The following is a 22117-nucleotide window of genomic DNA, read 5'->3' on the forward strand; positions in this document are numbered from 1 at the left end:
GGGCTCCCTGCGTGGAGCCTGCTTCTCCCTCTGCCTGTGTCTCTGCTTCTCTCTCTCTCTCTCTCCGTCTCTCATGAATAAATAAATAAAATATTTTAAAAAATAAGTTAGAATTAGTCTCCCCCAGAGATTAATTTTGTAGTGTAGAATATGCATTTTGATGGCTGTTAGAGATGGTCTTACAGTTCTTTGGGAGCTTTTAATTTCCAAAGAAGTTAGGTCTCAGAAATATGCAATGTCTAACCTTCATGTAGAATGTACATATATATGGAAAAATTGATCAATAGCTACAATCTAGACAGGAAATGGAGGTATTATAGAATATCCCTAATTAGGGACTTATTCACTGATCTCCATAGAAAACTTTATGAAAATTTCAGTTTTGCCTTATTGCAGAGCCAGACTGTTAGGTGCAGTGAATCCCCACCGATTATATGGACCCTTATGCTGTAGGATGGTTTTGAACAGATAATGACTTCCCATAGCAAGTGAGTGAACTGACCTACTGCATCAGTAACAAAAACTACACATTGGGGGGTATCCCTAGCCATGTTGCTACAAACCAGCCAGCAATCTGTAATAGGCAGCCCTTCTTTCAGTAGGAAAAAAAGAAAAGGAAGATACTATTAAAATCCTTTCTGTTCTAAGAAATTCATCTATACAACACCACAGGGAATGTATGACAAAAAGCAGGGAGATATTCAAATAAAAATAAAACTTTTAAGAAAAGAAACATAAGAAAGCATAAATAGTTCATAATTTAGAAGATTCTTGTCATTAGCATCGATCGTTACATCCTATGGGAATACTATTATAACATTGGCATTCTGTGTTTAGTTTTTTGTTTAAATAATATTTTGTGAATTTTTAAATGTATATTACTACCAGGAAGTGTTATTAAAATAACAAAAGATCATATATAAAGTGGACATTCTATGCATTTTATGATTTAACTTATTAAGTTAAAAAAAGAACATATGTTTATAAAAATTAGCCATACTTCATAAAGAAAGTTAAATGTCAAGTTCCTATCTGACCGGTTAATTAAATTCAATACCAATAAAAGGCAGAATTTGCAAATTGCTTTGGTGTCTACTAGTATTTTAGTGTTTGGTGACAAATTTATGATCTTGACTCTCATAATTAAATTGCTTAATTCTAGAGCATTTAATGATTCCTGATTGCATGCTTGTCTTTATTTTCTTTTTCTCTCAATTATTTTAGAAAATTCCATGTTATTTCCTTTTATTTTTTTTAATACCCACTGACCTTCAACAGAAAATAAAGCCTGAAATGAGATTAATGGCCAAATGCTAAATCCATCACTAGTGCTTGTTAAATTTAAAAGTCTTCGAAGAAAGTATAGGTATATAACAGAATGAGGATTATATTTCATATCATTTAAATTTCCTAATGATTTTTTTCTGGAAGCCACAATTATTTAGTAGCATCATAAGACATTTTTGCTTCTCTTTAGATAATAAACACATGTTGGTTATTATAGTTTCTAATATTAGTATCAGGTTGCAATATAGAAAATTGCTAATATTTGACATTTTTTACCTAAAAATATGGCAATTTTATATGATCCAACTCAACATTTTAAATAGGTAAATTTATTACAACAATCATTAGTCAAATTGTCGGTAACATAATTTAATATTTTGCAAACGTGTGTATGCATATCTAAACTGTGATCAAAGAAGTCCTAAACTATTATGAGTGATAATTCTCTTTTTGAGTTATAAGAAATCTTCAAAAATTCCGCAAGTGAGAGCTGGTTAAAAAAACCTACATATACTGAGGAAATTTAATATATCATTTATTTATATTTCCATTTTTGTCAAAATGTTTTGGTTTGGTGTCTGTGCACCTAGAGAATCTCTAGCTAGAGATTCTCAAATAAATAAAATCACCTTTTTGCACCAAAGATGTCACAGGAATTCTTTCTTGGCCATCAACTTCAATCCCTAACATCTTTCGTACATCAGTAATCACACAGGAGATGTCATTCATTGTCTTCTAGCTTCCATCATTTATATTGAAAAGTTCTTTGTCTCTTTTTGTTCACTTTGAAGGATCATGTACTGGTTTTTCCTAGATGCCTTTAGACTTCGATTTGCAGCAGTTTTATTAAGATGTTCCTAATCGTATTTTCTTTATTTATGCTAATTAAAATTCTTAGAGTGTCTTGGAAATAAAAGATAGTAATCATGTTTTATCTGTGTTATGATTTATTGTGGGATCATTGTGATATCAGAATTATAAAACCTGATTTTACAAGGGAGGAATAGCAAGTAACCCTGAAGTTGTATATGTATAAATCTTAAAATAAATTAGATATTTATCTGTAAGTTGTATGCTATAAATTTTATTTTAATATAAATTAAATATAAAACTTTAAGTATTAATTAAATTTATACATATTTATAAATTTGATTTTTATTTGCAAACTGTGTGCTAATGTCACTAAAATTTCTAGTTAAATTATGTATACACACATACCACACAAATACAAACATGCATAAACTTGTTTTTGAAGAGGCATTTGTTAAACATTTATCAGAATGCACAGGCCTAGAACCTCTCAAAGACAGGAATTAGGTCTTGTTCTTCTTTATCTCTCTTACCTGGGTAATAAATTCGGTAGTTAATATATAGTCTGGTGAATTACTATTACTTTAAGCCTACAGAGAGAGAGCCAATATTATTTAGATTAGGAAACCCAAAATTGGTGCAGAAATCATGATTCAAGATGGAGTGCTTAAACCAAATTGAAAAATTAGTAGGCATGTCAGAGAAATATATTTTCTGAAGCCTATTTGAAAAGGGCTTTGTATAACTATGTGTTGATAGTAATACACATCTATCCTGTATGCTGCCTTGCCCAAAACTCATAAAGTGTATGTATAAATTAACCTATAATTCATAGGAAACTACAAAGAAATCATCCTCTTCTTTCATACTGCCCAAGCCTTCACATCAGGCTACACTTCACATTGTAACGGAAGAAAATTTTAGAGGATTCGGTGAAGATCTGGAAAACAGCCAAGATTGTATTTCTTAAGGATCTTATAAGGGTCTGCCTTTATTTGGTTCAAAGAATAGGAAACTGAAGAATTTATAACTGCACAAATATGAAGGAATTCAAGATAGAAGAAATATTCTTCATGGCCATGTTCCAGAAGAAAATAAAATCTTTTTTCCTTGGGTATTTTGTTTTTTTTCCGAGAGATGCCAAATCATCTATATTGAGCTAGGAAGAAATAAAATTAAAACTTTTAATTGTGGAAGGTGGTTTTTTTTTTTTGCTTTTATTGGGACATCAGATGTAGGAGATTCTACTCTGAGACCTTGATAACTTAGTTAGCAACTAAAATAGTCTTGGACTGGTGCCCTGGCTGGGCAGGCTGGGTTTAGGCTTCCAGATCCAGCCAATACCATGATCCTGCTGAAGATTAACAACTGCATTATCAAGGAGACGCTCAGGCTCAAGGTCAAAAAATGTGGCCGCTGATAACAAACCAGAAGCAAAAGTAACATTTGCAGATTTCGATGGGAGTCTCCTATCATATTTCAAATCCCAATGGAGACAAAACAAAAGTTTTTTGTCAGTGTATCTTTGAAATTCTACAAGGAAATTTGGGCACATAGTGCTGATGAGTTATTAAAGAGGGTGTACGAGAGTTTCTTAGTAAATCCCAAACGAGGATACAATGTCTTTTTACCATATGATCTTGAAAAATCTGCCAGCATCCAAGGATTCCATTGTGCATCAGACTGGCATCGTGAAACTAAAATATTTTGCCTCCGTCTTTGAGAAATACTTCCAATTTCAAGAAACAGCAAGGAAGGAGAGAACAGGGCAGTTATCCATTATAGGGATGATGAGACCATGTATGTTGAGTCTAAAAAGGACAGAGTCACAGTAATCTTCAGCACAGTGTTTAAAGATGACGACGATGTGGTCATTGGAAAAGTGTTCATGCAGGAGTTCAAAGGAGGACATGGAGCCAGCCACACAGCCCCATAGGTCCTCTTTAGCTACCGGGAACCTCCTCTGGAGCTGAAAGAAATAGAGGCTATGGTGGGTGACAACACTGGTTATATTACCTTTGTACTGTTCACCACACCAATGCCAGTGCTTCAGACACCAGCCACCTGACCCACAGGTTCCAGGACAATCTGCATTACTACGTCAAGTGCTCTACAGCCTATCTTCTCACACAATGCAGGCAAAAACAAACACATCCTCAAAGAGCTGAACTGTGCACGCCCAGATGCCAAGAAAAAAGAAATGAAAACAACCACGAGGAAGACGTATTCATACTGCTGGATCTTGGGAACAGGAGGAGGAGGTGGCTGCAGTGGAAGGCTTGAACACTTGCTACTGGATAATAATAGCTTTTAATGTTGCACCTCTTCAGGTTCTTAAGATATTCTCCATTTGGGTTCCATTTTAACATGTTTGGAAAATAATCTGCAGAAACTAGCTGTGCTTGCAAGGACTTCATAGTTTCAAGAATTAAAATAAGGGAAAAAAAAGAATTCCACTTGATCAACTTAATTCCTTTGCTTTATCTTCCCTCCTTCGCTCACCGTGCCTTCCTCCCCCTTTTCCAAGCTGTTTCACTTTGTAATATGTTACTGGTAATGAGTTGCAGGATAACGCAGTCTTAACTTATCTTCTCCTAAGTATTTGAATTCAAAACTCCTCTATGTAAAGAAATAGGTTGTGGTCATTAATAAAGAAATCCTTTCTATCTTTAAAAAAAAGTAATAATTTTTAGGTCAAACGTGTAAATAGGCTAAGACATAAGATAGTAATTTCTTCAGGGGCACCTGGCTAGCCCAGTCAGAAGAGCATGTGACTCTTGAACTCAGGGTGGTGAGTTTGAGCCTCACCTTGGGTGTAGAGATTACTCAAAAAAATAGTCATTTTTTCAAATGAAACAGCAGAAAACAATGGAGCAAAAATGGGAAATGTGTTTTGATTTCTTAGTTGAATATTCATGTTTAAGTTGAATCTCTTGCAGATACTGACTGGCTTTTTAGGGAGCATATCTATTTTACCGATTTATCTTAGACATTACCAGCATGATTCATAATTTTACATGTCCTAAGAAAGCTACATAAATACTTATATCAAGTGTTAGAAAACAAAAATAGATTATGTATAAGTATCCACATTTACTTTCCCTTTTATAGTAAGGACAATTATTTGGGACCACTGCACTTTATACCTTATGAAATTGTGCATTGCCAGGAAAGATTTCTATAGGTTCTATGGATTTTCTGTATAAGACTTTAAAAAAAAAAAAAAGTAAAAGTGTAAGTGAGGAGGGAAAATAGCCTTCCATATGCTAAATGGTAAAGCTATTCTTCATAAATAGAGATAATACTACTGTATAATCACCATTTGAAATATTTCTTATTTTTTAAGACTTTATTTATTTATTCATAGAGAGAAAGAGGCAGAGTCACAGGCAGAGAGAGAAGCAGGCTCCATGCAGGGAGCCCAACTGTGGGACTGGATCCCGGGACTCCAGGATCACACCCCCGGGTTCAGGCGGCGCTAAACCGCTGTGCCACCGGGGCTGCGCATTTGAAATATTTCTTTTTTAGTGGTGATTAATTTGAGTGAATCCATATCTACTCTCCTTTGAGCTAATTTAACAATTTGATAAATATTTATTGAGAAAATACTCTATGGTATAAACTATGCTAAGCACCATAAGGCATCAAAAAAAGTGATTATGATATGATCCATGCCCTTCAGGAGTGTCAATCCTAAAAAAAGAGAAAATTGTAAAAACAAAATACAATAGATGTTTAGTACATTGAGTACATTCTAAGTACTTGTGAGATTTAAAAACAACAAAAACAGGCTGTTAGAATTCAGAGGATAGGGAGTTACCATAAGCTTGAAAGAAGCAGGAAAATCTTCCTAGAGATTGCATAATATAACATAACCTTTAGACAGTGGTAGTGTTTCAACAGATAGAATCAGGGAAAACATAGGACATTTAGGGGGTTACAAGTCCTGAAGATTTGTAACTGCTCCTCTGCCTTGGCTCTTGTAGCATGAAAACATGACTAAACAAAACAAAACTTGCTGGCTTCCTGTTAGAAGCTAGAGCTCTTGAGTCCTGAGTAACAATTGAGGGTTAATGAAGCCATAGTTTTAGAATTTTGGTGGAGAATAACAGCATGGGTGCTTGAAAATTTGTGTGCAATCCCTGAGACACCTGTGGCAAATACAGTTAATGCCCTAGTTACTGGTCCAGTGATCCCCACGGTAGAGAGCTACATTGCCTGGCCTGTGTCAGCTATGGGAAATTCCAGCTGTGATGTTAGCTGTTGTTCCACCCAAGGAGAGATGAAGTCTTGAGTTGAGAATAAGGATGCCTAAATTTCACCTAAGAACACAGGAACCTCCTGTGCACCCTCTCATAGTTGTTAATATGTGTGTATACATGTGCATGTGTTGCGAGGGCACAAGTATGTAAATAAAGTTATATATCTTATAGGATGGTTGAGAGATTAATTTATAGAATTCTCACATTGAGTAAAAAAGAATAAAAGATATCACATAAGACACAAAGATAAAATTAATGCACCAATGCAGAAGATCCAATATTTCACTTAAAAGAGTACTAGAGAGAAGAAAAGTATAGTGAAATTTGCCAGAACTGGAGAACACAAACTCCCACACTGAAAGAGCTCATTGAATACCCATATTGAAAGAAAAGAGACACACATATAGACAAAACATTTTAAAATTTCAGAACACCAGAGATAAAATTTATAAAAGCATCCAGAAAGGAAAGAAAAGAAGTGAAATGAAATAACTAGGTCACACATAAGCAGCAGGAATTCTCAGCACCAATATGTAGTGATGAAAACACTGAATCAAAATTCTCAAAAATTCAGTATGGCACTGGCACAAACATAGACACAGACACATAAATCAATAGAAGAGAATAAAAAATCCAGAAATTAACCCACAACTATATGGTCACTTAATCTTTGATAAAGCAGGAAAGAATGTCCAATGGGAAAAAAGACAAAACTGGACAGCAAAATGCAAAAGAATGAAACTGGACCATTTTCTTCCACCATACACAAACATAAATTCAGAATGGATGAAAGACCTAAATGTGAGACGGTAAGAAATCTAGTTAAAATCCTAGAGGACAGTGATGCAGAGCATTTTCTCATGTCCATGTTGGCCATGTCCATGTCTTCCTCTGTGAGATTTCTCTTCATGTCTTTTGCCCATTTCATGATTGGATTGTTTGTTTCTTTGGTGTTGAGTTTAATAAGTTCTTTATAGATCTTGGAAACTAGCCCTTTATCTGATAGGTCATTTGCAAATATCTTCTCCCATTCTGTAGGTTGTCTTTTAGTTTTGTTGACTGTATCCTTTGCTGTGTAAAAGCTTCTTATCTTGATGAAGTCCCAATAGTTCATTTTTGCTTTTGTTTCTTTTGCCTTCATGGATGTATCTTGCAAGAAGTTACTGTGGCCGAGTTCAAAAAGGGTGTTGCCTGTGTTCTCCTCTAGGATTTTGATGGAATCTTGTCTCACATTTAGATCTTTCATCCATTTTGAGTTTATCTTTGTGTATGGTGAAAGAGAGAGGTCTGGTTTCATTCTTCTGCATGTGGATGTCCATCAGGGAAATACAAATCAAAACCACAATGAGATACCATCTCACACCAGTGAGAATGGGAAAAATTAACAAGGCAGGAAACCACAAATGTTGGAGAGGATGCGGAGAAAAGGGAACCCTCTTACACTGTTGGTGGGAATGTGAACTGGTGTAGCCACTCTGGAAAACTCTGTGGAGGTTCCTCAAAGAGTTAAAAATAGACCTGCCCTATGACCCAGCAATTGCACTGTTGGGGATTTACCCCAAAGATACAGATGCAATGAAACGCTGGGACACCTGCACCCCGATGTTTCTAGCAGCAATGTCCACAATAGGCAAACTGTGGAAGAAGCCTCGGTGTCCATCGAAAGATGAATGGATAAAGAAGATGTGGTTTATGTATACAATGGAATATTACTCAGCAATTAGAAACGACAAATACCCACCATTTGCTTCAACGTGGATGGAACTGGAGGGTATTATGCTGAGTGATGTAAGTCAATCGGAGAAGGACAAACATTATATGTTCTCATTCATTTGGGGAATATAGATAATAGTGAAAGGGAATATAAGGGAAGGGAGAAGAAATGTGTGGGAAATATCAGAAAGGGAGACAGAACATAAAGACTCCTGACTCTGGGAAACGAACTAGGGGTGGTGGAAGGGGAGGAGGGCGGGGGGTGGGAGTGAATGGGTGACCGGCACTGGGGGTTATTCTGTATGTTGGTAAATTGAACACCAATAAAAAATAAATTAAAAAAAAATAAAAATAAAAAAATAAAATAAAATCCTAGAGGAGACCACAGGCAGTACTCTCTTTGACATTGGCCACAGCAGCATCTTTCTTAGATATGTCTTGTAAGTCAAGAGAGACAAAAGCAAAAATAATCTTTTGGGACTACATCAAAATAAAAAGCTTCTGCACAGTGAAGGAAACACTCAACAAAATTAAAGGCAACCTAAAGAATGGTAGAAGAGATTTGCAAATATCATATATGATAAAGGGATCTTATCCAAAATATATAAATAAGTTATAAAACTCTGCACTCAAAAATGAGTAAAAATTGGGCAGAAGACAAATAGACATTTTTCCAAAGAAGGCATATAGATGGCTGACAGACACATGAAAATATGCTCACATCACTCATCATCAGGGCAGTACAAATCAAAACTACAGTGAGATACCACTTCATGCCTGTCAGAATGGCTAAAATTAATTGTACAGGAAACAACAAGTGTTGGCAAGGATGTAGAGTAAAGCGGAACCCTCGAACTGTTTTGGAGAATGTGAACTGGTACAGCCACTCTGTTAAGCAGTATGGAGTTTGCTCAAAAATTTAAAAATAGAACTACACTACAATCCATCAACCACACTACTAGGCATTTACCCAAAGGATACAAAAATACTAATTCAAAAGGATACATACACCCCAATGTTTATAGCGGCATTATCTACAATAGGCAAATTATGGAAATAGCTTAAGTACCCATTTTTGATGAAAAGATAAAGAAGACATGGTGTGTGCGCGTGTGTGTGTATGCATTTGTGTGATATACTGTATATGTATATATAACATATACATAACATATATAACATATATATAGAGAGAGAGAGCTAGAAAGTATTATGCTAAGAAAAACAAGTTAGAGAAAGACAAATACAATATGGTTTTACTCATGTGGAATTTAAGAAACAAACAAGCAAAAGGGCGGAAAAAAAAGGGAGAGTCAAACCAAAAAACATAGTGTTAATTATAGAGGACAAAGTAATAGCTTATCAGAGCGGAGCTGAGGAGAGGGGAATGGGTAAAACAGGTGATGGGGATTAAGGAGTGCACTTGTGATGAGCACTGGGTGTTGTATGGAAGTGTTGATTCACTATATTGTACACCTGAAACTAATATTACACTGTATGTTAATTATACTTTTTTGAGAGAGAGAGTGCACTCTGAGATCCTGACCTGAGCCTAAATTAAGACTCAGGCACTTAATTCACTGAGCAGCCCAGGTGCCCCTAACTGTATTTTAAATAAAAACTTAAAAGGGAGGTGGGCGGGGGTTGGGGTGAATGGGTGATGGGCACTGAGGGGGACACTTGATGGGATGAGCACTGGGTGTTATGCTATATGTTGGCAAGTTGAACTGTAATAAAAAAAATATGTACTAAAATAAAATAAAATAAATAAAATAAAATAAAAAATAAAATAAAATAAAATAAAATAAAATAAAATAAAATAAAATAAAATAAAAACTTAAAATGAGGTTCCCAGATGGTGCATACTGCTCTTTGCTTTGGCTCAGGTCAGGATCTCAGGGTGGTAAGATCAACCCCCATGTCAGGTTCTTCACTCAGCTTGGAGTCTGCTTAAGACTCTCTTCCTCTCCTCTGGCCCTCCCTCCCACCCGTTTCCCCTATTCATGCCCTCTCTTTCTAAAAAACATATATATATATATATATATGTTTGTCTAAACATATATGTCTAAAAAAATATATAATATATGTTTGTCTAAACATATGTCTAAAAAACATATATATACACAAACTTATGTGTATATATATAACTTAACTGTATATATACAAACTTATGTATATATATACATATATATACAAACTTAAAAAGAGAAGCCTAGAAGACTAAACTAGTTCTAAAAAACTAGCAGATGCAATAACCAAATTAAATTCACAAATCTGAGTGATTCTGGTTTTTAAAAAGTAGCTATAAATGGTATGTTTTTGAAATTGCAGAATTTTGACTATGGATTACACTGTAAATGTAGGAGAATGTCTTTACACTCAGGAGATGTAAGCTTAAGTATTTAGGAATGAAATACTAGATTTTCAGAATGGATTTGCAATGATTTATAAAAGTATATATATGGGACAAAATGTCAACAATTGGCCTATCTAGATAAAAAGTAGAGAGGTGTTTGTTTTACGATTATTTTAATTTTTCTGTATAATTAAGAATTTTCACCCCCCAAAAAAAGGCTAGGTATGGAGGGAGTATAAAACTAGAGAGAGGGCAGCCCGGGTGGCTTAGTGGTTTAGCGCAGCCTTCAGCCCAGGGTGTGATCCTGGAGACCCATGGGATCCCTGCATGGATCCTGCTTCTCCCTCTGCCTGTGTTTCTGCCTCTCTCTCTGTCTCTGTGTCTCTCATGAATAAATAAATAAAATCTTTTAAAAAATTGTCCTCTAAATAAATAAACAAATAAATAAAACTAGAGAAAGAAAGAATAAGTATTGAATTAAAAAATTAAATATTCTAAAGTTAATTTTGAAATATAAGATTATTTTAAAATAGTACTAAAGGATTTATGCCCAAAAAACAGCACTTCCTTTTCTTGTCCTTCTGTAATAATCAGTTATCTCTAAGCCTTTCATCTATTATTTAAGTATTAATTTTTGTATTATTAAGTAATATGGTTAAATTAATGTTGTTGATTTATGAATTTTGATTATTTCCTATTGACCAGCCTTTCAGGTTGCTAAGGATTTAGTTTTGTTATAGTCTCTTCCCTACATTTTCCCCTATACCTTAATATAGTGTCATCATAACTTTTGTAACTTTTGTTAGTCAATTATCATTCAATAATAAATATTCCCTAAGGATCCAAACAGACTAATACAGTTCTTTGTTTATTCTTATATACTTTTTGTTTTCCTAACATTAATAATTGCTCATTCACCTTATTTGGTTTCCTGTATCTCTTGAATTGTTCGTAATTATCTCAATAGTTGTATTAATCTAGCAATAACATTTTCAAATATTCAAATATACCAGATAATTTACCATTTTTTTAGTTCAATAGGAATTGAATTACAATAGTCAAAGATCAAATGGAGAGACGATCCCATAGAGCAGAGCAAAAATATGATGAAATGGACCATAATTGGAAAAATAGAAGAAATTGAAGTCAGGCTCAATAAACCTGATATGTAAATAATACCATTATTTAAATGGTAAACCAGATGGAGAAGTCTTAAATATTTTAAAAATGTTCTTAAGTTGATAAAAAATATTAGTTTTCAGATTAAATGGGCTCAAAGATCTTAGTCAAGGCTGATATGGAAATTGTGATATCTACACATTTTTTGTTTAAATATTTGAATGCAATAGATAGATTTATAGGCCTCCAGACTGAAATGAAGTTATGAATTGGTGGGGTGGGATGGCAGTGCATTTCAGGGAAAGAGATGCATCAGCAAAGGCCCAGAGGCAGAAAAACTAAAGGTTTTTTTCAGAAGTAGGAAGTAGTCAAGGTGGATGGCTAGGGTTTATAGTACAGTCAGTGACCACTAAAGGAAATAAAAGTAAATCTCTCACAAAGTAATGATAACTGATTATACAACTGCTAGCTTGCTTTCACATTCTGCAATGACAAATCTGCATTAGCTTTGGTAGCATTAGTTTAGTTAGGTAATCATTTTATTTGAGATTTAAAAACTGTATAATGCACAACAAAATAAAGGGTCTTTATATGGTTTCTGTCTTTTTTCTCTTCCCTTCCTTCCTGCCTTCTATCTTTCCCTAGTCCTTCCTTTCTTTCTCATTTTTCCTTCCTTCCTCCCTTCCTTCCTTCCTTCTTTCCCTCCTTCCTTCCTCCCTTCCTTCTTTCCTTTTCTTTCTTCTAACCCTTTTTCTTTTTTCTACTTTCTTTTTTCCTTATTTTCCAATAATGGCTATTTTTTTTTTTTTACTGAAAGTTGACCACTATTTAAGAATCCTAAATTTTAAAGTTTCAATCATAATAACCATTATTATCAGGGGACAGAAAAAAAAAATAAGCTCCCGATGGGGCTGTAACAAACATGTTAACACCTCCATTAGGTTAGCGCATTATCTACCCATAATATTTTCAAAAGAAATTTTATTTTTTGATTTCTTATATTGTCTTCATTAGTATTGATCAAAATTCTAAACAAATTCTAGAGTAGGTATAGCTACTTTAATGACATGCTGAGTTTAATTATTAAACATTAATCTGGATCATGAAATATTAGTCAAGGCTATGAAAAAATTATTAGTCTAGTAAAATCTGATGCAGAGTAACTAACCAAACACAAAAACTAAAATAAGGTCACATCAGTAAGTAAATACAGATCATAAGCACTTACACATAAGTAAAAATAGATCAAAGTTAATCAAGTTGACTGCTAATAGGTCTTTCTATCATTTTCTGCCTCAGGGGTATGATGATGGCTACGGGGGTGAATATGATGACCAGACCTATGAGACTTATGAGAACAGCTATGCCACCCAAACACAAAGGTAAGGCATTTGCTGTCTAAAGCATCCTTCTCAGGATTAATTCTAATCCTGCTATTTTGTCTCTTGTATCCGAGCTCCAGTTCTATTATGTGAGAGTTTCTAGCAGTGGTTTTTCTCCATTGTCTTTCTGAATTATTATATTATATAGAGAGGTAAAAAGATAATAATTGTGCAATTATTAATAATAATAGTGTGTTATTTTAAGACTACATCATTATCATAACCAATAAACTCATTAAGTAAGCTTGTATTTAACAAAATACTGTTGCTTATGGAGATTATTTTAGTAAATTCATAAGTAACACAACAGTGAAACACAAGGCACTTGTTCAATGAAGCTTTTTCCCCTAAAATGTAATTTTTATTTGTAAAACAAAAGACATAGGAATGTTATTGGTGCTCCTTCTGAAAAGGAAAATTTCTAAAACATCATATGTAATGAACAATTCCTTTGCTTTCTTGATGGATCTCTAAATGATTGTTGACCTAATCTCTTTATATTGATCAAATTTTGAGATATTAATGAATTTTTACTTTTTTTAAAGTCTAATTTTTTGTGAGGTAGTATTTACATACAGGATGTTTTCACCATTAAGGGGATAGAGTTTGTACGAGTTTGGCAAATGCAAACTATCTTGTGACCACCATCAAAATGAAGTTATAGGGCAATTCAGTCAACCTGAAATGTTTCTTACCACCTTATATAGACAAATTTTCTCCCTCCCAGGCCCTGGAAACCACAATCAGGTTTTTGCCATTACAATTTTGAGTTTTCCAGAATGTCGCATAAGTAGAAGTGATACAATATGTAGCCATTTGAGTCTAGCTTCTTTAGATAGCATGATGTATTTGACATTTATTCATTCATGTTGTTATGTTTATCAACATTTTCTTCTTTTTTATTACCATGTAGTGTTTCATTGTAAGGATGTACCATAGTTACTTCATTCACCAGTTGAAGGGCAAATAAGTTTTGAATGAACTTATGGATTATGAATTATGAATAAAATTGTCATTAAACAAATACATCCTTAGCAAAATCAGTCTCCCAAATATTTTTTCTAAAAAAAATTACAATTTTCATAGGAAAGTAGGATGAATCCATATGATAGTCATGTGAGTCTGCCATATATGTGATTGACAGAAACTAATAGAAGTAATTGTCACAAAATCATTACAGTATTGACCATTTATTGACCAGCTTTACTGGGATCCAAAGAGATATGGATGCTTCATTAAGTAACATCTGGGAAATGACAAGGAAAGAAACAACTTTAAGGTCATTATGGAGGAGAGGAAATCTACATGTAGTACATAAGTATGCATTTTGCATGGTCGGAAGGACAGCATAGTGAAAGGAGTGAAGGGAAATTCTTAGAGAGAAAATTGTAGGCAATTAGGAAAAAGTTGAATGTGAACTGATACCTTTAAAGCTAAGCATAATATATCATTATTATCATTATTGAAGTAACCATCTTCAACTTTGAGTAATGGTTAATATGTAGTATGTTAAATAGAAAAGCCATCATGAGCTGAGTTTGTACTGGGGGTGATATCTTACTAGTCCCAGTCAAATATTGAAACACAGCACAATTATTTACGATGGGGGAAGATTTTGCATCATGTCACAGACCCTGAATAGGGTATTGTATGCAAACTCACTACATATTTAAAGCATCTGCTAATATTTGCTAGTTCATCATTGTATATTAGTGCATAGAAATGGTGATAATAAAGTTCTGTAGCTTGTTTCAGAAACTATTTGGTAAAAAAAAAAAAAAAAAAAAATACCACACACTGAAAACACAACTATAATAGAATAAAATAATGTCTTGAGTTAGCTCCATAGAGTTACATTCAGCTGATAGAGATTTATTTTGGAATAATTTTCTAAAAGTGAAGGACTTTCTGTATCTTTCTTCTGGTAAGACTTAAATGGGCTTAGCTGACCCTGAGAGACAAGGAAGAAGAAATGGGAGATTAGGATAATTTATTTTTGAATATTTCAAAAGTGAATATTAGAATAATTGAACATAATTATGCACAAAAAGTAATAGAACAATTTCAGAAAAAATGTCTTGTTTTAAGGAAACATAATTTTTATGTCAAAAGATACTCTTTATGAACTTTTGCTACCTTCTCTTTTTCCTTTTATATCTATTCCTTTTTCTGTGTCTAAATTCATTCGTTGGTCAAAACCAACTCTTCCAAAATGTTTTTCCTGAATCCTTTATTTGAGAATAACTTGTTTTTGTTCTGAATTTCAATAGCACATCTTTATTTCTCTATGGCTCTTTTTCTCTCTGTCCTACAATGAAATCGATTGTATACATGTTACCTATCACTCTTACTATTCTTACTTATATCCTCATGTCCGTCAAAGTATCTAGTATTGAGTCTTTTATAGGATATGTACTGAGCAGATGATTGTTGAATACATGAATTTCACACTTAGTGTGTACCTACACTATGAAGATATAAGAGCCTTTTTCCTAAAGGAGAATATAATATGCAGAATTCTATGTATTATATTTATTGACAAAATATTTAAATGTTTCTGAGATATCTTAATGCTAAACCAGAATAAATAATCAGGTCATGAAATTAATTAAAATTATACAAAATATTCTAAAAAATGATACTAATATTCTCTATTGCAATAATTATAAAATTTCTATTTTGGTCAAAGCATGGCCTCAACCTGAAACTCATAGAGTTTCTGGCATATTAGAAACTTTATCTTAGTAAAGATTTGTTGAATAATTGAGCAAAAATAAATGAATGTGGTAATGATGAATGAATGAAATTAACAATATTTCAGAAATCTCTGAGGAAGAATTTTTAAATATAGTACCAATTTGTAATAGAAGTGGATAAACACAGAAAATTCAGGACATATGTATTAAATTCCTCTATTTAGATTATTGATGTAACTATGCCAATAGAAGATAATATTAACAGTTTAGTTAAATAGCACTTATTAAATGATTATATGTGTCAGAAAGTATACTCATTATACAGTGACAATACTTATTTAAAAAATTTTTAAATATATTTAGTATTTGCCCCTAACATTTGTTTGAGGAGTCATTTGAAAGCTGTATATATATTTAAATAAATATAAGTGAAACATCTATAGAGTAACCAAGTATTAGAAATTGGGGTGACTGGGTGACAGGTACTGAGGTGGGCACTTGACAGGATGAGCACTGGGTGTTATTCTATATGTTGGCAAATTGAACACCAATAAAAAATAAATTTATAAAAAAAAAGAAATTGGAAGTGAAAGAAAGTTCACTTTTTACAAGAATCAGTCTAGAACTGTTTTGGTTTTTTTTTTCAAGTGGTGGCTTCTTAATTGGGCTTTTACAAGTATGATTTGGACTTATGGAGGAAAATAGAAAAAGTTTCTAAAGCGGAATAAAGATAAATATATTAACATAAAAAGTATCCATCATTTACAAACAATATGAATATTATTTTGGCACTGTCATGGTCAAAATGGGAAGAAACTCTAATTTAAAAGCTGAAGGTAAAACTAAATTATGTATGACTTAGCAGAACTAATATAAAAATAAAACTAGAGAAAATAGTCTTCAAATGACTAGTCAGCACAGGTGAATTCAGAATTTGTGGGAATTATAAAGTAGAATCTGGCAGGTGCTTAAATGGAATAATTATATCATCTTCAAAGAGTCTAAGGGAAGTTCACAAGGTAACAACCCTAAAAAAGGTTCACCTGGAGTTCATAAGCTATAACAACTTTAATTAATCCCCAGTTGTCTTACAAGGTGTCGTTAGTTCTTGAAACTTTCAAATGGATCAGAAGAGGGACTTCTCTAAAGATTCCTTAGGAGGCAGCTCTACATGATGACATTATTAAGGGCTGGTAAAGATGATGATGATATGAGGGATCTCGGACCATCTTTTTCTCTTGCTCTGTGTCATTGAGGATAAAAAGTTTTAGAAAAATGGATTGATAAGTTTATTATGCAAGCTTCAAATTGAAGGACTAGTATTGCAGTTTCCAGAGGAACTCAATTATTTGATATCTTTGGCTTAGGACAAGTTACATCCTGTGATTAACAACTTTAATTGGACTAAATATTAAATTCTGTCCATGTTCTGATATCCTATTTTTATGCACTCCTTGCCACTAACATTGTCAGAGATCAATCTTCTGAAATTATGTAAATTCACAAGGTTCTACCAACCAATTGGCTTTTCCCAATGCCCAAATTTTCAGTAGGAATCTATACCAAACCAAAGCCATAGATGTAGGAAAAGTTACTGACATGTACCTAGATTGAAACAGTAGTACTACAAATGAAAATCAAAAGACCAATTTTGATCATTGATTCTAATGACAATTAAATTTGGATGTGAAATTTTAAGAAACTAAGGTTTTTAAATGTAATGTTTTAACTGGTATAATAAGCAAAATATCAAAATGGAAGATTTTGCTTTCATTAAATCATGAATCAGCTGAGGAATTCACTAGGAAAAGAATCTTCTTTTCTGTAAATTACAAAGGAATGAGCTAGGAGAGTGAATATACATCTCTTTCTGATATATAAGTTCCCCGAGTTCTAGAATGAAGATCATTTTTTGAATATCTGTATTAGGGTCTACATAGTAGGAAAAAAATGGCACTCTTCAATTAGTATAATTTGAGGAGAACTTAATATGGAAAATATTTTCAGAGGCAGTGTACAGGGAAAACACAAGGGACAGTGCAATGCCCTGGCACCGGTATCCCTGGGGCAAGGTGTTTTTCACCAAAATTAGGATTGAAAAGAGACAGAGAAAGCTGTTTGGAGAGGCCTCCTGATAGGAACTGAGACTTCTGATTCAGAATTGGAGCTATGTATGACCATCCCACAAAGAGAAAGTTCAGGGAGTTAACACCCTGACCTCACTCTCCTGCCTCCTTCCAGTTTCCCACCTTTGCTCCCATTGGCTGAACCCATTAAGAGGCAGAGGACAAGAAACTTAGTTAGACGGAGTTGCTGTTAGTCATCTCTGGAATAGGTTGGAGGGAAGAGTGGAAGTAGAAAGGCAAAAAAAAAAGTGTCAGTTGCTTGAAGATATAAATAATGACTTGAATTGTCATGGAAACAGTAATGCTTTTAAATGAATTTGTACCATATTAATGAGGAAGCATCTATGTACTAAAAAAGAAAAGTCAGAAAGCACAGTGAACATACAAATACACATCTGGTGAACAAATGTGGTCTTGGACCCCCTTGCACAACTTCTTAGTTCCTCAAGGGTCAGAGCTCACACAATTGGAACCACTGGTCCAATTGTTCAGAGACTACTTGAAACTAACGATTCATAATAACTAACATTAGTTTTGTGCTAGCTGTTGTGCTAATTGTATAGGCCACTTTGTCTCATTTAATCCTTGCAATAACAGTTAAGACAGAAAAAAAAAACTGAAGCCTAAAAATTTCCAATGATTTTCCTAAGTTCATTCAAGTAGTAAATGTTGGACTAAAATGATATCTGCTAGATCCAAAGGCCTTAGACATAAAGACGAATAAATAGCATCTGAAAACCCAAGTCAATTCATTGAGTCAACAGATTTCTGTTATCTGACCAAACTGCAGAGAATATTCATTTAATATAATAAGAATGTAGTAAGTTATTTGTATGCTATTTGAAAGGTGATCACCAAAGGACAAATTCAAGCAAGAAAAAAAATTGCAATTTACCTATTAACTATTGTTTTAAGCTATAAAATTAATGCAAGCCCTGATACTAAGTCTACAGAAACCCTTCTAATGAAAACTAAAGTGTAAGTCACTGCAGTTATCCAGTAATTTAATAAAAGTTATCATATTAAGTATATAGCACCTTGTCCTATTCATTTAAGTGGTACTATTCACTATAAAATGACTTACCCTCATTTTGTAATTCAATTCTCTTATGTTTCAAACTATAGTCAATGATGAGATTGAATTTACAGAAGGTTATTGGATTTGAGATATTTTCCCACAGTTATTCTGCACGTTAGTTGTATTTTCATGCCATCTACAGACCTCTGCATGCATGAACAGTGGTTTGGGCATTGTCTGGATTTACCTCAACAAAGCAAGATTCCAGCTCTTAATACACACCTTTTTTTTTGGTCCTTATCTGAGATACTTATTTTAAGCATCAAGGATACTTAGGAAGCTGTTGGTTTTAGGAAAGAAACAATGTGTTTTCTCAAATTATTCATTATCTATTTATTGTGTTTGTTGATTTTTTATTACTGTCGGGTTAATTGTGATAACTAAACTACTTGCCTAAATAGTCAATTCTTATTTAAAAATTTGCAATAAGTTACTTTTATAAGACTTTAATAAGAAACTGGAAAACCATTTTCTCTAGTCATTTGAATGATGATTCTTCCAAGAAAACCTAAGCGTCCCAGGTAGTAACTGAAATCTGTTTAATCATTTACTGAGATCAGGATATGTCACTGTGTCAGTCATTCCTTCCCAGCTGATCACTTTAGAACTAGAGACACTCCTCAAAAGGAAACAGGAAAGTACTGGGCAAACCATATACAATCAGAGCTTCAGAAATGGGAACTATTACATCATCATAGACTCTTAAAGATCCTGATGTGTTGCAAAAAGCCTAGTATTAAAACCACTTAAAAAACTTAAGGTGAAATTCTGGCTTCAATGGTCATTAAAGATACTTAGCTCCACCAAAAGGAAAAAAAAAAAAAAACAAATGTAACAGTTATCAACATATGTAGGAATCAAAAATGTTCACAAGTGTATATAATTGTCAAGGTATAACAATAGGAGTGGTGGAGACTGGAAAACTCTGTTGAAAGCAACTATCTTCTGTTCAAGTTCAGGATACTGTGGCCATATAGTTCATGCGAAGTAAAGGACCAAGGGGTGCTAGATCTTTTTTCCCCCAAGAAAACCCGTTTTCTATTTCTTATTGCTGCATAACAAATCATCCCAAAAAAACAAGTAGTATAAAATAACCATTTTTATTATGCTCTCATATACTTGAGGATTTTGTGTTATCAGGAATTAAAACAGAGCACAGCAGGGATGGCTTATTTCTCCTCCCATGTCTGGAGCCTCAGCAAGAAGGCTCAAAAGGTAAGGTCACTCAATGGCCAGGGTGTGAAATCACCTGGAGATTCTTCTCTCAACTATCTGGCAGCTGCCACTGGATGTCAGCTGATACCTAAATGAGCTGCTGCTCGGAATGCTCATAGTACTCCATGTTGCTTAGGCTTCCTCACAGCATGGCAGCGAAGGGCACCAGATATGAATATCTCAAAGAACAAAACAGAACCTGCATTACCTTTCACAACTTAGCCTCAGTCTGTTAGTTATAAGAAAGTTACAAGTCCAGCCAGATTCAAGAGAAAGGGTATTAGACTTCACCACTCACTGGGGAATTGGCATGGTTCAAGGATGGAAAATGGTACTGTGCACAGTTTTGGAAAATATAACTTGCCACATCAGTTTTTAAGGGCAATACCCCAATTTTTAGACATTGGCAACTAACTTTTGAAAGTTAAAACATTCTAGAGATTAAACCAAATATATCTGTAGGTAGCCACAGTCATTCTGTTCTGCTCATAAGCAAGATAGAGAAGAAGTCAGTATCCAGAAAATGCTTCCAAGGACATGGAATCAAGGAGTCCTTCAAAATGGCTATTTGAGGGTACTCTATGGTCTGTGAAGGATATCCTAAAATCCAGGAGTAGACTGTTTGGAGTCAATTAGAGAAGTCAGACTTGTAAATAACACATAACATGTGATGAGCTAGAAGGATGTGCCAGAGATTCCAACATGGGAGAGAACATGGAAGGCCATCGAGTGGAGGATTACAAGAAAGTTCCAGAAGCTTTATTAAAAAGAACTGATGCCAAGCTATGATTTAACTGGGTAAATAAAATTCAGCTAGTCAAGGATATGTACAAAGATAAAGAAATGAGAATATAATTCATTATAAAGAACTACATGTTCTTCAAGGGAATCAAATTATATTTAGGAGTGGTATGGCACTTGGTTGAAATGACAGGAAAGGAACAGGAAAGCCTGGATATTGCACTCTGATATCAGAAAAGAATAATTTTTGGATAGAGTTTGAGGTCGTCATCATATCTAGAAGTTGATAAAACCAAATTCATATTTGGTGAAAATTATGATCATCACTTTTTTTTGCCTCAGCCTAATTTCCTCATTTGAGCTCAGCAGGTTCTCTATTAAATGCTATTCCATCTTTTTCCTGAATTATCTCCTGTACTTTCATTGCTTTCTTTGGCTTCTGAACCAATTTGCACTTAAAAAAACAAAAGACCTTCAGGTCTTACTTTTTTGCAACTGAACACTGGTAATGAGAGAAAGGAGATATTTTCCTTGAACTACCCATGGTCAAAATGGAAAATATGGACTTTGATATCTTTAAATTGTAGAGTGGGGGAAGGAAGGGGAGACCAAACATGACACTGAGGGTATCCTAGAGGTACTTCAAAAAAGGGAACAGAATTTATCTCAGATGCATGTGGAATAGAGCCAAAATAATATCTATAAGATATTAGTAATTCTTCATAATTAGATTTCCCTTTATAATTATCTCAACATCCTATTTTACTGTTTCATGAAGCTTATTATTTATTAAAGGCCTATTATTTTCCAGGTGCTAGAAGGAGAATAGTGAACTCTATGGTACATTAAAGTACAGGATCACAATGCTATAGTTACAATACTGTAGGTCTGATGTCTCATATTCAGAATTATTTCTATTTTATAAGGGCAGCACAATGCATTTATTATATATTACATCTGTGCCAAAATTATATATTATTGCATTTAAATAAATAAGTAACTATTATAAGCAGGACAGAAGTAGCTATAGTTTATCACTTTAGGTAAGAAGTTTGTTGCCTAATGATTTTAGACACCCAACTTAAAAAAATTGGGGTTTCAGAAAATGTGTGGAAGAAGTAAGAGAGGAGTCTGAAAGGTAGTCAGGGAACACTTGACCATTTCTAAAGGAAATAAGTTTCCAATAAAAATAATAGCCACAATATGGAGCAGCTGCTATGCGCAGAGGCCTATATTAGGTACTTTATAACATTATCATATGAGGTAGATAGTTTTATTCTTATGTCACAAATAAAGAAACTAGGCTTAGAATGTTTAATCTGCCCAGGACTGAAC

The 22117-nt window shown here is 33.8% G+C and overlaps 1 protein-coding gene and 1 pseudogene across 2 annotated transcripts in view; both read left to right on the forward strand.

Annotated features, from left to right (window-relative positions):
* The window catches only part of KHDRBS2 (KH RNA binding domain containing, signal transduction associated 2), a 555078-nt gene that overhangs the window by 499446 nt on the left and 33515 nt on the right, over positions 1 to 22117 (forward strand). For both annotated transcript variants that reach the window (XM_041757802.1, XM_041757839.1), the window contains exon 7: positions 12844 to 12926. In XM_041757802.1, coding sequence (XP_041613736.1) covers positions 12844 to 12926 — 83 coding nt within the window. The remainder of the gene's footprint in view (positions 1 to 12843; positions 12927 to 22117) is intronic.
* On the forward strand, positions 3443 to 4411 carry LOC121471751 (annotated as a pseudogene).

This window comes from Vulpes lagopus, chromosome 1 (genome assembly GCF_018345385.1).
Source record: "Vulpes lagopus strain Blue_001 chromosome 1, ASM1834538v1, whole genome shotgun sequence".
In the NCBI taxonomy this organism is placed as follows: domain Eukaryota; kingdom Metazoa; phylum Chordata; class Mammalia; order Carnivora; family Canidae; genus Vulpes; species Vulpes lagopus.